The sequence below is a fragment of the Juglans microcarpa x Juglans regia genome, chromosome 3S (genome assembly GCF_004785595.1).
Source record: "Juglans microcarpa x Juglans regia isolate MS1-56 chromosome 3S, Jm3101_v1.0, whole genome shotgun sequence".
In the NCBI taxonomy this organism is placed as follows: Eukaryota; Viridiplantae; Streptophyta; class Magnoliopsida; order Fagales; family Juglandaceae; genus Juglans; species Juglans microcarpa x Juglans regia.
The window spans coordinates 23,166,833-23,182,310 of record NC_054599.1 but is presented as its reverse complement, the minus strand read 5'-3'; the positions used below and the strand labels follow the sequence as shown (position 1 = coordinate 23,182,310).

Here is a 15,478-nt window from a genome sequence, read left to right as displayed (position 1 = left end):
TTTTTAATTTTCCCTTCATGTGTGCTTGCTTGTTTGCTCTTTTCATTTACTCTAAACTGGCATTGAGAAAAGTTTCAGATGTAGAGTGATTTGCAGGCATGGTTATGCATTGATATACACAATGGATACTCGATATTTGGACCACTTCTCTTGGGGAAGCGAGTTCAGAACATTATAGTGGTCAGGTAAATTCAAAAATTCTCATTTTATGAAGATATGAAAAGAGCTCTACGTTTCTGGGTAGTGGCTCAGATTTATGATGCCTCGATGTTCAAAAAGAAGGAAGGGAGAGACTATATAATGAGATGATGCCAATCGATGCAGCAGAAATACTTACAGTCAGGAGCGTTTTCAGTCGATTTCATGTGGTTGAATGGTACAACAATGGTGGTGATCCATTAATCTTGGGTCACTTTGACCTGGGTCGGTGACTAGAATGCTGTGTTCGATGTGTCTTATTTTTTAACACTGTTCACACGACATCCCTTGGATTACCGATGGTTCAGAACGCCTACTTGCAACAAGGCCTGCTGTATAAGGGTGGATTTAGATCCCTTCCCCTTTTTGTTTGAATTATAAAGTTTAGGAGAGAAAGAGAGATAGACACGTAAAATAAATTCTACTAAATTTATAATTATCGATCTAATATGACAAGAATTATAAGATTTATTTCATAAGTCATCTCTCTCATTTTAAAAGCGAGTCCTGGTAAGAACTCTAGACTCCACAGTTTAGACATAAGCTCTGGACGATCTCAAACCGACAAGCGACTCTTGCACCAGTTACAATGTCATTTCAGGTCTAGTAAGACTTTGTTTGGAAATTCATCTCATCTCATTTCACAACTTCGCATAATTTTCTTCTAAAAAATAATTCAAACACAAATACTTTTTAATTTTTAATTTTTAACTTTTTCATCTAATTATTATTTAATTATTATAATTTTTCCAAAACTTCCAAACAAAATACAAAAGATAATACAATTTTTTCAAATTTCAAAACAAAAATAATACTAAAAATCATATTTTAAAAATATTTTAACTTTATAATATTTTTATTCAACTATTTCTCTCATTTTCTAAAACTCAATAAAACATCTTTAACTTAAACTATTTAATTACTATTCACATCAGTCTCATATCATCTCATTTTTCAAATTAATCCTAAATAAAAACAGTGTCATTTCGTGTGGCCGTGTGAGAAACAGGACAGTGAAACAATGCCCCTTAAGTACAGAACTAAACTAGTTTTAGCAATAGACGGCAAATGGACTTCCCTCTTATGGGCTTTGATAATTAAGTGAGAAAAAAAAATGGTACCATAGACACGTCTAACATAATAATATCCTTAAATTCTCAGTAGAAACATGGAGAAAGAATATGAAAAGCGAAGAGAAAGGTAATTAGGGGGAGGGAGAGGCTAGCATTTCTGTCCCACTTGTCCATATTAAGATCTCTATTGTTTTTGTCAGAATTCAAGCCCTGTTCTATTGGTGTAACGTCTCCAAACCACATGATCTATACTTTAAAAGGACTAGTCAATAATATAATTAAAATCTATTGGAATCTTATAAAGAGTAATAACTTCTCATTATCAAGCAACGTGAGATCTCATATACCACATACCATCATCTTTATCATATGGGATATGATTATCAAAGTTGGCGTGCATGCTTCATTTCATGGTACATGTTGCGGCACATAAGGGTATGTAGAAGCTCTCCATGGCTGGCTAACAAAGTTTGTAGTTACAGAAGTAGAAGGATAAATTAACAGGTAAAGCAGTAGCTTGCTTTTGCATTGAAAAGCTTTTGCAAAGGACGTGAAGGTGAGGAAGGAACGGCAACAAAAGAGGAAATTGGACAGAAGGATTCTAGCGTTCCAGAAGTTCAAGCAGAGAGCAGGTTTCTTGAATACAAGCTTGCGGAATTGAAGTCAGAGAGTCAGAAGTGGAACATGGGCATGAGTACTTGAGTGATAAGAAGGATCAGTTGCACACATGGAGAAAGGAAGTTGGATGTGGTGTGGAGAACGAGAAACTCCACAACTGCACTCAAGAAACACAAAGGATCATATTAAATAGATAACAAACTGTTTTTTTTTTTTCCAAGGCTTCTAAAAAAATGTACAATTTCTCCTTGTAACTTTAGAAGAAGATGCTGAGAAAGCTGAGTACCTATCATATACTAAAGGGATCCAAGGTTGAAGACAATGGCAGCAGATGACAAACAAATCGAAAGACGAGGGCTTTGAGGATCTAAAGTGTGTGCCCCCTATAAACGTGATGTACATATGTTTATACCTTTATATGGTGTGAAAGCAGCTCGCAGAGACACATTTATTTATATGTTCAGCAGATTTTTTTTCGCAGCATCGAATTGATATTTGCTAGTATCAATAGTTGTTGTGGTTGCCCACGATTTTTGTCGCAGAACCTGTAAATTTTCCCTTTTTTGGCAAAAGTAAAAAGAGAGTGCAGAGAGGGGAAATCCAAGTGGGCAATTATTGTAAGTAGTTGAACATTGATCTTGATCTTGCGGAACGGCAAAAATGTACCAAAAAGTCTCAAACTGAACTTTTATTTGGAAAATAGATATCGCCTCCTAATTACCCTCATAAATGCAGCATGCAAATAGACCTTAACCCAAACCAACCATGAGATGTAATGGGCATTATAATCTGCGAGCAACTTGTTGAATTGATTCACGTTTCACTACATTCTTTCAAGTTTTGTACAAAAAGCAATGATACACATCCTAAAAAAGCTCGGCTATGATCATTCAAATGAATAATTACAGATTGCACAAGCTACAATTACTATCTTCTCTTAGCCTACCTTAGGCACAGTGAGACCAAAAATTGAGAGAAGAGTATAAATTCGCTTACAACAGCAGCAGGTGAGTTTATGCCAAAAAATGGGACAATGTCAACCTGGAGCCAGCTCTCAACTGCAGATCCCACCGCAGCACCAGCCGCAAGGCCCCCTATGGTAATTACAGTAGCCTTCCCTGCAAACATGAATAGCGAAGCACTCAAACATTTTCACCTTGCAGATACAATTGAATCGTGCTTATATCCACAATACCAAAAAATTTTGCCCTGCCTTGCTTTGAAAATGGTAACTATCAGAAGCCACTGCGATTATCTTTATTGACGGGACAGGAGATAATTTTCGTTTGTTTTTTAGAACCAACAAACTCAACCAAATCACAATGACAGACCAGAACCAGGTAAGTCAACAATGGATAAATAATACTGCATTTTTTTTTTTATAAGAAATAATACTGCATTTAAGTTTTCATTAATGATGTCTTTCTACATTGATGTTCTTTCTGAAGAAAATCATTTTTACTCACTTTTACTTTTTCAACAACTGGATGACCTTAGAAAAAGTGACAGGTGTTTAATTTAATGGAAACAAAGTCTCAAGTAGATAATGCAAAAGTGCCACTGCTAAAAACATCAGAAAGCAGATAATGTTGTCACGCCGATGCTAACAACATCAGAATGACAGGTTCTACAACCACTGCTTGAAACTTTGTTGTTTTATTTAAAAATAAATAAAAAATTATACGAAGAAATGCAAGCTAAAGTCCAAGCTACCAAACTAATGCTCTATTAATAGAGGCATTGTTCTTGTGATACACCATAAGGGACATGAGCTATATGGGATGAGATATGGACATGTGAGAGGCTTCCATGATCTCTGTTTGTGGAGCAAAAGGGGAAAAAAAAGAATGCAGTCATGTCAAAGGTATGTGGCTAGTGGAGAGAGACACTGCCAGTCAATTGAGTTGTGTAGTGTGGGAGCGACATGGGTGAGTCTGAGTGTGTGATGTGGGTGCATGTATAGAGTTAGATTGCGAGAAGAGAGTGTGTGTTATGAATGTGGAAGTGGAGTGGATTAAAAACCATGTAGGTTGAGTCTATAAAAGCCAGGTTTATATGTGTAGTTTGCTTTATCTGTGGTCAGTAAACTATATCTTGTATTGGGTTTTCTCCCACCCAAAATGGAGCTAATTTGTATAAGTGAAATTGTTTGAATTTCTTTAACTTCTCTTCCCTGGTTTCCATCGCATTCTCTGCTACACTTCTTGAGTTTAAATTTGTAAGGCATCTCAAACTTCTCGAGGACCAACATACCTTTGTATTCAAATAAAACCATGCAAGTAGAACCATATAGACATAAGAAAGCTGCTTACCTAACTTCACATTTTTTTTGGTCATGAAATACAAAGAAGCTCCAAAACTACTGGCCAAGATTAGTCCAGGAACATCAGCCCCAGCATACGGGGCTGCAATGGATGTTGAAGCTCCATTGACAAAAGTTAAGGCCATTAAAGCCCCATATACACTTGCTTGTATGCCCAAATCACTGCTTGATGGTGTTTCAACTGAAATGGGTGGATTCTTCACCGCAGCCTGCCACCACTGAGGCATTGATCCCATCCCAGAAGCACTTAAAGGTTTAACATCGGCATAACGAACGCTACTATTCACAACTTTTCCCGCTCGCCGCTGAGTTAAGCTTTGCATGAGCAACATATCATATGCAGCCTCAACCTAAAACATATTAAAAACGGTAGTGACAGGGACAAGAAGACTACTACAACTCTGTGGATAGATAGTCAACTACTTCCAACAACAGATAAATAACAGAAATTAAACATTGACCTACAAGAATGCACCACCAGTTGGGTCAAATAAATCTTCCAAATCAGGCCTGAAACTGGACCTATCTATCATCAGAATTAAACAACATCAGATCAAAATCCTCCAGATATTCAGGATAATTCCACATTGGAGTACTTAGAATTCTAACCATCAAGTGTTACTTACATGGTTTAGATTTTGCCATTTTAGTATGCCTCAACTCTATAGGATCCTCAATTTTTCATTAATACATTGTGTCTTATTAAATTATATGCTGAGTTGGCAAAATCTTATCCATTTGATTATAATATCGATTATAATTTTGAGGACCTTAACGTTAAGATCTTAATCCAACAAAATCAACAAAGGCCCATCCAAATTATAAAATGAGTAACCATGTCTTCTTTGACAACCCTGAGTCCACTAGCCATACAAATTAAAGGCCACAACCAGATGACTTAGTTTCACACATATATGACTCTTAGTGCAATTGGTATGGTCCAAAATTTTAACAAGCGGCAAGTGATACGACCCATAATCAAGAACAAAAGTCTTAAAAACTTTAAATAAGTGATATATCTATAAGACACCCAATAAAGAAAATGGAAATTTGATATTTTTTTAAAGGGAAATAAAAATTTATTGAAATATGACAAAAAGCGTTGCCCAAGTACAGGAAGTATACACAAACAAGAAAACACCTAGCTGCAATCTAGGAACTGGAAAATGATACAAATCGCAATTTGATAATGTGGTGATAATACAAATAAAATTAATCACAACAAAATAAAATGATGACTAATGCTTAAGTTGTTAAATTCATGTACTTATCTAATATCGATTACCTTCTCAAAAAGTTTTAGAGCTCAAAAACTCTCCCAGAATTCAAAGTACGCAAATATATGTCAGAAAAAGAAAACGATGAAAAAAAAATTAGATTTTAAAAATGTCTATTTTTTTTATCTAATTGGAAAGAGGAACAAAAGCAATAAGGTGAGATCCAAGCTAAGGAGAAGGAACCTGCGCTATCGCCTCCTGGTCGTCCTTACAAGCGGCGAGGATTGAGTTCTTTGCGCGGAGTATGTCATCGAAGGAGGCACCCTCGGATACTCCGAGGACCTTGAGAGCGTTCTCCACGGACATCTCGAACTGCGCCGAGTCGTCGGCTCTGGAGCCGGCATGGACCAGAGTGCGCCGGGAGGGAATAACGGTCACAGTACTCACGCATCGGCCTGGCCACGGTTCGTTCTTTGTGAGACCTACGGCGTGCAATGGGCCGAACCTACTGGCTGGGGGCCGGTGGTAGGGTGAACCGGTTGTGAAGCGGTTGGGCCGGACGGAGAGAGTGGCAGCCATTTTCGGGACAAAATGAAAACGTGAGGCTGGATGCAGTGTAGCTAGAGAGGCGGTTAATCTAGATTCTACACTCTAGAGGCTGTGCTCTTTGTTCGAGAGACTTCGCGTGTGTTGCTGTGGTGTAGGTGCTTTTTAATCTCTGACCGTCGGATTATCGATCATGAGTATCGTTTGGGATTTTAAATTTTTACCGAAGCTTGTAGTAATCAGAGTGATTTTTTTTTTAAAGAAATCAATATATAATTTATGAACGTTTCAAATTTAAGAAAATATTTGCAAAATGATAAAAAATATATATATCTAAGGATTTATATTCAATCTCTGTGTTTAATGTTTTTAATAAGATATTCAATCTCTACATTTAATTTAAAAGAACTACTTTAATCACAAAAAGATTTTACAAAATTAAATTTACAAACTAACGTAATTTAATGTAATATATTAGATTGTAAAAATATTTTTTATGAATATAGCACACACTTGTACTTAGGAAAGCAATATCATTAAGGGATAGAAGACCCTATTTAGATGTTAAGTTGAGTTAAGATGAGTTGAATTCGTTATAAATAATAGTGAGTTAAGATAATGGAGTAAATTTCATAGGATCCACCTAAAATGAATTTATATGTATTTAGATATTAAGATGAATTTATATATATTAATGAGAAGTTAAAAAAAGTTACGGGTCCTACGTGTAAAAAAGTTTTGAATTGAGATAAATTTAATGATTTAAAATTAAATATTTAAATATTAGACTCAACTTAAAATTAAACACAACTGAATTGATATCAATTCCATGTAAATTTCAAACGGAACCTAACAAACCAACACCGTCTTGGAGAAATAGCTGCAGAAGAAGGAAGCCGTCGGGGGAGTCTCCGAAATATTGTTTTCAAATCATTACTATTTGAGTTATACATGTTCTATGATACATTTTGGGATCTCTTTGTACTAAAGTATTTTTCGGCTGTGTTTGTATATTAAACTGAATTGAATTGAGATGATAAAATATTGTTAGAATATTTTTTTAATATTATTATTATTTTAATATTTGAAAAAGTTGAATTGTTTATTATATTTTATGTTGGAATTTAAAAAAATTGTAATGATTTGTTGAAATGAACTTAAGAATCCAACGAAGCCTAAACTTTTTGTCACAAATTAAGGTTTATCATTTTGTTTCTGTCACGGCATAAGATGTCTGTAGTGTCATTACAACGAATCATTGCCACCAGGCTGAAGGATGGGGATGTAGTGGTCTTAACTCTCAGATTGCATCAAGGTCTTTGAATATGGCACTGTGAATGATAGAGGAAGATTTCCACAATCTAAGGAATTATTCATGACAGATTCTAAATTCACATGCAAGTTTGGTAAAAGGTTAGTATAGATGGCACACAAATGGCTTTTGACGTTGGTGGCATTATTTCCTATCCATTCAATTCGTTGATCTCCCTTTGTCACATCTATCCGTTATTTTTATGGATAGTGTGAATTGGACGTGTGGTATCATTTCTATATGAAAAATGATACTATGTTGCTTAATTTTGTAGGCTCAATTTGACCACTTATATATATATTTAATTTTTTTATTTAATGATTAAAAAAGTAATTACTAGTGTATTGTTATATTCTTTTAATTTTTTAAAAAGTATTTAAAAATAAATAAAAAAATATATTTTAAAAAAATACCGAGTAGACAAATTTGAGTAGCATAATAACACTATCCCTATATGGAAACTGGTTCACAACATGACAAGGTTCGTAGGTTGATTCGAATTGTCTCCTTACCTTTGCCGGTCTGAGTGAAATTACAAGAGCAAATGTTACACAAACAGAAGAAATCGAGGATTGAGGCAGCCATCAGGATGGTAGACTTGACTATGTTGAAGAAGGTTTAGGGGGAAGATGAACATCAAATCCAAGTGCTTCCCAGCCTCAACAGTTCTTCTGCCACTGGGCATGGATTCTTTTCGTACACCGGAGAACACAAGCCTTTTGTTTTGGAAGTTTAAAACACCAAATATGTGTTTGTTTCCATAGAAAATAATCAAGGACATGCAGAGATGAATCTGTTGTTAACAAGTTATTTAGCAAAAAAAACATGTCTATTTATTATTTTTAGAGCGTCAAACTCAAATATCTCGTTTGTATATGAGGTGAAATAATGTGATTTTAGATAAAAGTTGAATAAAATATTATAAAAATATTATTTTTTAATATTATTAAAAATAAAATAATTTATAATAATAAAATGAAATCATTTTTATATGACAAATACGTACAGAGTATTTCACACATCCAGGCACCAACAAAAGCCAGTCCAAGACAAGTTTTGAAAAACGACAAAAATTGGGAAGCTGCGGTAGACCCCAACCCTAACCCCTTCCTGTCCACGCCACATGCCATTAACTATTTATAACTAATAATTTCTAAAAAGTTAATTCGAGGAGCATTTAAAATTGATATTTTTATTTTTTAATCATGTTGGGAAGTAAACATAACTAAAATAACCTATATTTTCTAATAAATAGATGGATACTAATTACTATCCATTTCATTTGAAGATAGAGAAATTTTTCATCCTTCCGCATACAGTTAGGCACGTAGTCGAGGATTTAGAAGACTGCTAGGTGTCATCCAACAATGATTATTGGGCATGTTCTTTAGGTAAATTTTTTTTTTCTTATTCATAATTTTTTAATATTTTTTGAAAATATAAAAAATATCAATACATTAATAGTCACTTTTTTAAAAAATAAATACAAAACAAAAATATAAAAAAAATTAAATACATAAGCAATCAAAATGAAGAGATAAAATGAGATGATATAGTAACATTATTCTTTACTAAATTTTGTACCAGGGCTAGGTCTTGTTGTGGCTTATTGGTTTTTCCAATCGGTCTAAGTTCTAGATTATAAATTAAACTCTATTTGAAATAGGTTAATTTAGGGTTGATTTGGATTAAAAAATGAGATGAGATGATTTTATATGAAAGATAAAAGTTAAAAAAATATTGTTAAAATATTATTTTTTAATATTATTATTATTTTGAGATTTGAAAAAGTTAAATTGAAATTTTAAAAAATTAAATTATTTATTATATTTTATGTAAAAAATTATAATGATGAGATGAGATGAAACATTTTCTTAAAATATTTTTTTTAATATTATTATTGTTTTGAGATTTGAAAAAGTTAAATTGAAATTTGAAAAAATTAAATTATTTATTATATTTTATGTAAAAATTTAAAAAAATTATAATGATGAAATGAGATGAAACATTTTCTTAATCTAAACGGGATCTTAAATTATAAATCGGACTAGATTTGAGAAATTGAATCAGTAATGTTGTATCATACTCTCCCCTCATTTTTATTTCAATAACGATAAATTTGTTATATTTTATATGGTAAACTCAAAGTAAGATAATAACGTGATTTACAGGATTTTTTAATTACTAACTTATTTTATTGTGTACGCCTGAAATAAAATGGCTAAAAAATAGACAATCATTGTCTGCCACGTCCCTACAAAGGCAGCCAACGCAGAAAGCCCATCTATACCGTACACAGAACAAACAACTCTTCGTTTTTTTGTCTCACTGATATTATTACCATAAAATAATTAGACGATTCATAAATTATTATAAATTATATAATTCATATATTTTTCTAATCCGTTGGATCTCAGTTCTCTCTCTCTCTCGGATCGAAAAATAAAGGTATGCTACTGGTGTATCTTATATAATCTGTGAAATTCCCAGATCGTCATTTTCTCCGATACAATCTTAATTGTGCGGTCTCTGCGATCACAAACCTCTGGATATTTACAGCGTAGGAATTGGTGCGACCGATTTAATACCCATCCAGTGCGTGTTCATTTTCGTTTCCTTTCCATTTTACTGTGTTTTATCGGCTAGGAAATAGAGAATTGTAAATGATTTAGCTAGTCCAGATTGGTGTATCTTATATATAATATAGGAAATTCATCTAATCAGGGTGGCCAATTTTTTTTTTTTTTTGACCTTTTTGTTTGGGTGATTGAAGCTCTGAAATGGGTGTACCGCCAAACAATCATGACATGGAAGAGGGGACGCTGGAGATTGGCATGGGTGAGTTTTGCATTGATGTACTTGTTTTTTTTAACATGCTGTATTTGGGGATGTGTTTAATTTGGGTATGAGATTTGATTTCAATGCGAGTGTCAAGCACAGCGGATATCCTCTTTGAACACAAACTCCATACTACTCATAGTAAATTGAATAAATTGGAAGACTAGGAGAAAATGTAAGACTGATAGATAAGTTTTTATAAGTTTTTCCCCTTGTTTATTATTTTACATTGCAGAGTATAGAACTGTTTCTGGAGTTGCAGGACCTCTGGTTATCCTCGATAAAGTAAAGGTGGGGATTTTGCTCTCTTGCCTCTCATCGCTTAGTATTTTGCCAAGATTTATGAATCAGGATTTCCCTTTTACTCATGTTTTCGTGATCAATCTATCCTCTGATAACCATTCCAGGGACCTAAGTATCAAGAGATTGTCAATATTCGTCTGGGAGATGGAACCACCCGGCGAGGACAAGTCCTGGAAGTCGATGGAGAAAAAGCTGTTGTTCAGGTTATTTTTGTTCGGCTATCTATATTATTTGCTTCTCATGATTATGATTTCCCCATAATCGACATTCTAGCATGATTTATAAAATTCGAGGAATTCCTCATCTTGATTGTGGACTCATATGCTGCTTCTTAGTAGTATAGTTTATTCATGTCTCTAATTGCCCTACACTTAAAAGCATCATTTTCCCCTTAATCTCTTCTGGTATAATTAATTATAAAAAAAATCTCTTCTGGTATAATTGTTTATTCTATTTTATATATACTTTGTTATCTGGTTGGCTTTGGCCAGGTTTTTGAAGGAACATCTGGAATTGACAACAAATACACAACCGTGCAATTTACAGGAGAGGTATTAAACTTTGTTCATATTCTTCCCTTATACTATGAAGCATGTTTTATCATAATTAATTGGGTTGTCCAGCCTCTGCAAGGTACACTTATCTGGTAAAAGTTTTCAAATCTAGAGTCATCTATCTGGTGAAGTGGCTTCATTAGAGGAGATACTAAAACACTACAAAACCTTAGTTGGTCTATGTGCAATAAGCTAGAGATCTCATTTGGTATTAGAAACTTCTGATATCACTCTAGGTAAAAAGCAACAGGATCTCCATGATATAACCTAGTGATGTATTAGCACAGATTAGAGATGGTGGTTCTCAATTTTCCTTTGTAACCCTCTGATTCTGTGACTTTTAGTTCAGTATTGCCTTCCTCACTCTCTCTCTGGACATGTGTTGCAGGTTTTGAAAACTCCTGTGTCATTGGACATGCTTGGGCGCATATTTAATGGTTCTGGGAAACCCATTGATAATGGTCCCCCTATTTTGCCCGAGGCTTACTTGGACATATCCGGTGAGTTGTTGGAGTTAATGATAAGTATATGCTTTATATTTATATATTTGCATTCCTTCAATTTGTCATGTCTTTTTTAGGGAGTTCTATCAATCCTAGCGAGAGAACCTATCCTGAGGAGATGATACAGACAGGGATTTCTACAATTGATGTCATGAATTCGATTGCTAGAGGACAAAAAATTCCTCTTTTCTCTGCTGCCGGTCTTCCACATAATGAAATAGCTGCACAGATATGTCGACAGGCTGGTTTGGTCAAGCGATTGGAGAAGTCTGAAAATCTTCTTCAGGTAGAGGTCATTCTAATATTTTTTTGGCTAGCGACGATTGCATATTAAGCTAATTAGATGAGTGAAAGAAGGAGAACCACAAAAAGGGTTGCCCCATATCTTCTGATGAATCTGCTGTTTTACTGATTTTTATATTAGACATACTTAAATGCATGGACAGCATAATTATAATTTGTAGATGAATCCAAGATCTTTGTAGAATGTCCTTGAGGAAGCTTTAGTTCTCATAAAGTATCCCCTTGTTTCCCCCTTCAGAGTTTAAATCCACATGCACTAGCAACTTTCCGTTACATGAAATACATATGGTCCTGGAATTATCTACCTTACTTTGGAATATTAATCTTTCTCTATTGTTGTAGATGACCCTCAAATCTCTTTTCTGTTAGATAAATTGCGGGATTTGTAGTTAAAGCATCTGTGAAATCTCTTAAAGAGTTGGAGAGGTCCATAGATGATTTGATGTCAAACTGCTTCAATTGTTGCATTTGCCTCATTCTATTGCTTACTTGTGAATCAGTTGTTTCTTTTGCCTTTGAAATATATAAGCTAGTTGTTTCTTGGATGGCCACTTCGTTTACAATGTCTCTTATGTTCTTTATAATGTAATTTTTTTTTGCGGGTGGGAAGGGGGGGGATCCAAACTTCTAGGTGATTATCCTAACCTACTCAATGAATTTACAGGATGAGGTAGAGGACAATTTTGCCATTGTATTTGCAGCCATGGGTGTAAATATGGAGACTGCCCAGTTTTTCAAACGTGATTTTGAGGAAAATGGCTCAATGGAGAGAGTGACCCTCTTTCTAAACCTGGTACTTTTTAAATCTGCATTTGAATGATATCGTGACTACATGTTTTCTCTAATGTGAGAATTTTTCAGTTATCCCTATTTAAACATCATACCTAAAATGTGTTCACTGGTCTTCTCTTGGGCAGGCAAATGACCCTACAATTGAACGTATTATCACTCCTCGTATTGCTCTTACTACTGCTGAATATTTGGCTTATGAATGTGGGAAGCATGTTCTTGTCATCCTTACAGATATGAGTTCTTATGCGGATGCTCTTCGTGAGGTAATATAAAAGATTTGTTAATTTGCACTAGTGAGACTTATTCTTGTATTGTTTTTGCAAAAGAAAAAAAGCCCGAACCTGTTTTGTAAAATCCTTTAACATCTTTTTGCATGATAGCTCTGAGGTATTCAATATATATGCAAACTTTACATGGATTCCAGCTAGATTAGAAAGTCAAAGATTTTGTTTATCTGGAGTCTTTTTGTGTACTATGTGAGATCTTTAAGAACTTCTTACAAAAATTTGCATGACTCAAATTACCGATTGCTACTGTGCAGGTGTCTGCTGCCCGTGAAGAAGTGCCAGGAAGGCGTGGGTATCCTGGGTATATGTATACTGATTTGGCAACAATTTATGAGCGTGCTGGAAGAATTGAAGGGCGGAAAGGCTCCATAACACAAATTCCAATTTTAACTATGCCTAACGATGGTAATGCAATTTTGATCATCTTGCCAACTGTTCCTTCTTGCTTCAGTGATGGTCATTCTTGAACATTGATTGCTTTGTTTTGCCAGATATTACACATCCCACTCCAGATCTTACGGGATATATCACTGAGGGCAGATATACATTGACAGGCAGTTGCACAACAGACAGGTAGGGTTATAATAAAGCTTAAGGTTTTGAATTAGTGTTGTTGGGCGCTGTAGTTTGACGATGGGAAATAATTTTCAGGTAGATCTGGGTGTTTTTTTATGCATGATAATTTGGAGCTGTATGTCCATGGTGTCAACATGCATCCAACAAACTAAACCTTTTTTTTAATCTCATCAATAAGAAAGTTTGTTTTTACTATCCTAGCATGCTTTTGGTGAATTTGTTTAGTGCAACTGGGTTTGAAGGAACTGGTTTATCACTGAAAGCCATATGTAAAAAGTAGCTCCCGTTTAATTGATCTCAAATTTTAAAATTGCTATTGTTGCACTTAGAAGCTAGCTCTCTTACTCATTTCTGAGACCAGTATAGGTGTTAGGAATGATATTGATTGGCTATGCGGGCCTCTAAATGATTCTGAAACTAAACATTGATCTGTTTGAGTTGAGCAGATATATCCACCAATTAATGTTCTCCCATCCCTGTCTCGTCTGATGAAGGTAAGAAGAATCTTTAAATTGTTTGGACTTTCAATATATTAAAGGGATGGAATCTTAGAAATTTACTAATTTGGGTGAGTGTTCTAATGTATTATTGATTTTCTGCAGAGTGCTATTGGTGAGGGGATGACTCGCAAGGACCATGCTGATGTATCCAATCAGGTCTGCTTGGTTAATATATAAATTCAGTAATGTCTCACTTAAGCCATCTAACCTTCCTTTTACACGCATTGCTTGATTTATTTTTAGCTATATGCAAACTATGCAATTGGGAAGGATGTCCAAGCAATGAAAGCTGTGGTTGGAGAAGAAGCACTTTCTTCTGAGGACCTGGTCTGTTGCCTCTTTTCTTTGTCATGAAGATTTTCTTTTTTGTTTCATCAAGTACGTCAAATAGATCATGGAAAGGAATGAAAGAAACTAATGAGATTTATATTTATAAAAACAGCTGTATTTGGAGTTCTTGGACAAGTTCGAGAGGAAATTTGTCACCCAAGGAGCCTATGATACCCGTAATATCTTCCAGTCGCTAGATTTGGCATGGACTCTTCTTCGCATTTTCCCCCGCGAGCTTCTCCACCGTATACCTGCAAAGGTCCTTGACCTGTACTACAGCCGAGATGCATCTAATTGACGGAGGAAACAAGCAATATGTCTTGCCCCTGCTTAATCATCACCACATGAGCTCGGTGGTTTGTTTATTTATTTGCCTTTCCTTCCTGGGTTGCACATCTCTCTTATATCCAGCACAACAAATATAGGTTGTGGTCCGAGTCAAGTCCCGCATATTCCAAGCTCTTTGGCTAGTCAAAATGACAATCTATTCTTTTAGTGAGACACTTCAAATCTTGTAATCCCCATGTTTTTTCTTCTTTTTGTATTTGTTAGTTCGGATCCAATCCGTGTTATGGCTGTTGCACTTCTTTGATGAGATGTGAGTAACAATCGTGCTTTAGGGACAGTGAAGCCCTCTCAGATAGGCTGCTTGTTCTATTTCATGCTTAATTTTTTAAGTTATCTTCATGTATCTTCATGCTCTCAAGACTCCGTATAATATGTGATCGTGGTTATGCTTAAGGCATCAATGCTTTTGTCTAATTCATGGTTTTGCGTTTGTTTTCACTTATTTATGTGACTTTTCTAAATCTGCATGATGCTGAGATAAGGGTGCTTTATGTATATTTAATTTTGCACGTACAAATCTGTCCTATCATGTTTTAAATTGTATATATTTCTATAAAACGATATTATTTTTAAGAGGAATGTTATGTATCAGTTACTATTCACTCTCACATTTCATACCTATAACTTCTTTTTTTCATAAGATGTGAGTATTTTTTATAGAATGTGAGATAGTAAATAGTGATTGATAAGAATAATTTTTCTATTTAAACGGGATTGTCTAAAAGGATTGTACGCGTACTAGTTTCCTTAATTTTTATATTCAATTTTGTGCATCAGATCAAATATTTCACAATCTTGCATTGTTGGTCTTTTTGGGGAAGGGTGGTTGCTTAAGTTATCTAAAGAGCAGCACTACA

At 34.6% G+C, this 15,478-nt stretch overlaps 2 protein-coding genes across 2 annotated transcripts; one reads left to right on the top strand and one right to left on the bottom strand.

Annotated features, from left to right (window-relative positions):
• Positions 1-2,689: 2,689 nt before the first annotated feature.
• LOC121257528 lies at positions 2,690-6,105 on the bottom strand. The gene is made up of 3 exons (XM_041158550.1): positions 5,673-6,105; positions 4,202-4,562; positions 2,690-3,007 (listed from the first exon to the last, which is right to left on the bottom strand). The coding sequence occupies exons 1-3, from the start codon at positions 6,006-6,008 to the stop codon at positions 2,832-2,834; spliced, it is 873 nt and encodes a 290-aa protein (XP_041014484.1). The 5' UTR covers positions 6,009-6,105; the 3' UTR covers positions 2,690-2,831.
• A 3,689-nt stretch (positions 6,106-9,794) lies between these two features.
• LOC121257525 (V-type proton ATPase subunit B 1-like) lies at positions 9,795-15,011 on the top strand. Its single transcript, XM_041158547.1, is given in 16 exon segments — positions 9,795-9,857; positions 10,061-10,125; positions 10,361-10,416; positions 10,533-10,631; positions 10,920-10,979; positions 11,371-11,482; positions 11,563-11,771; positions 12,453-12,581; positions 12,706-12,843; positions 13,122-13,272; positions 13,359-13,397; positions 13,400-13,440; positions 13,890-13,937; positions 14,046-14,099; positions 14,187-14,270; positions 14,386-15,011. Coding segments are annotated over 15 exon segments (1,464 nt in total). The 5' UTR covers positions 9,795-9,857; positions 10,061-10,067; the 3' UTR covers positions 14,572-15,011.
• The last annotated feature ends 467 nt before the right edge of the window (positions 15,012-15,478 follow it).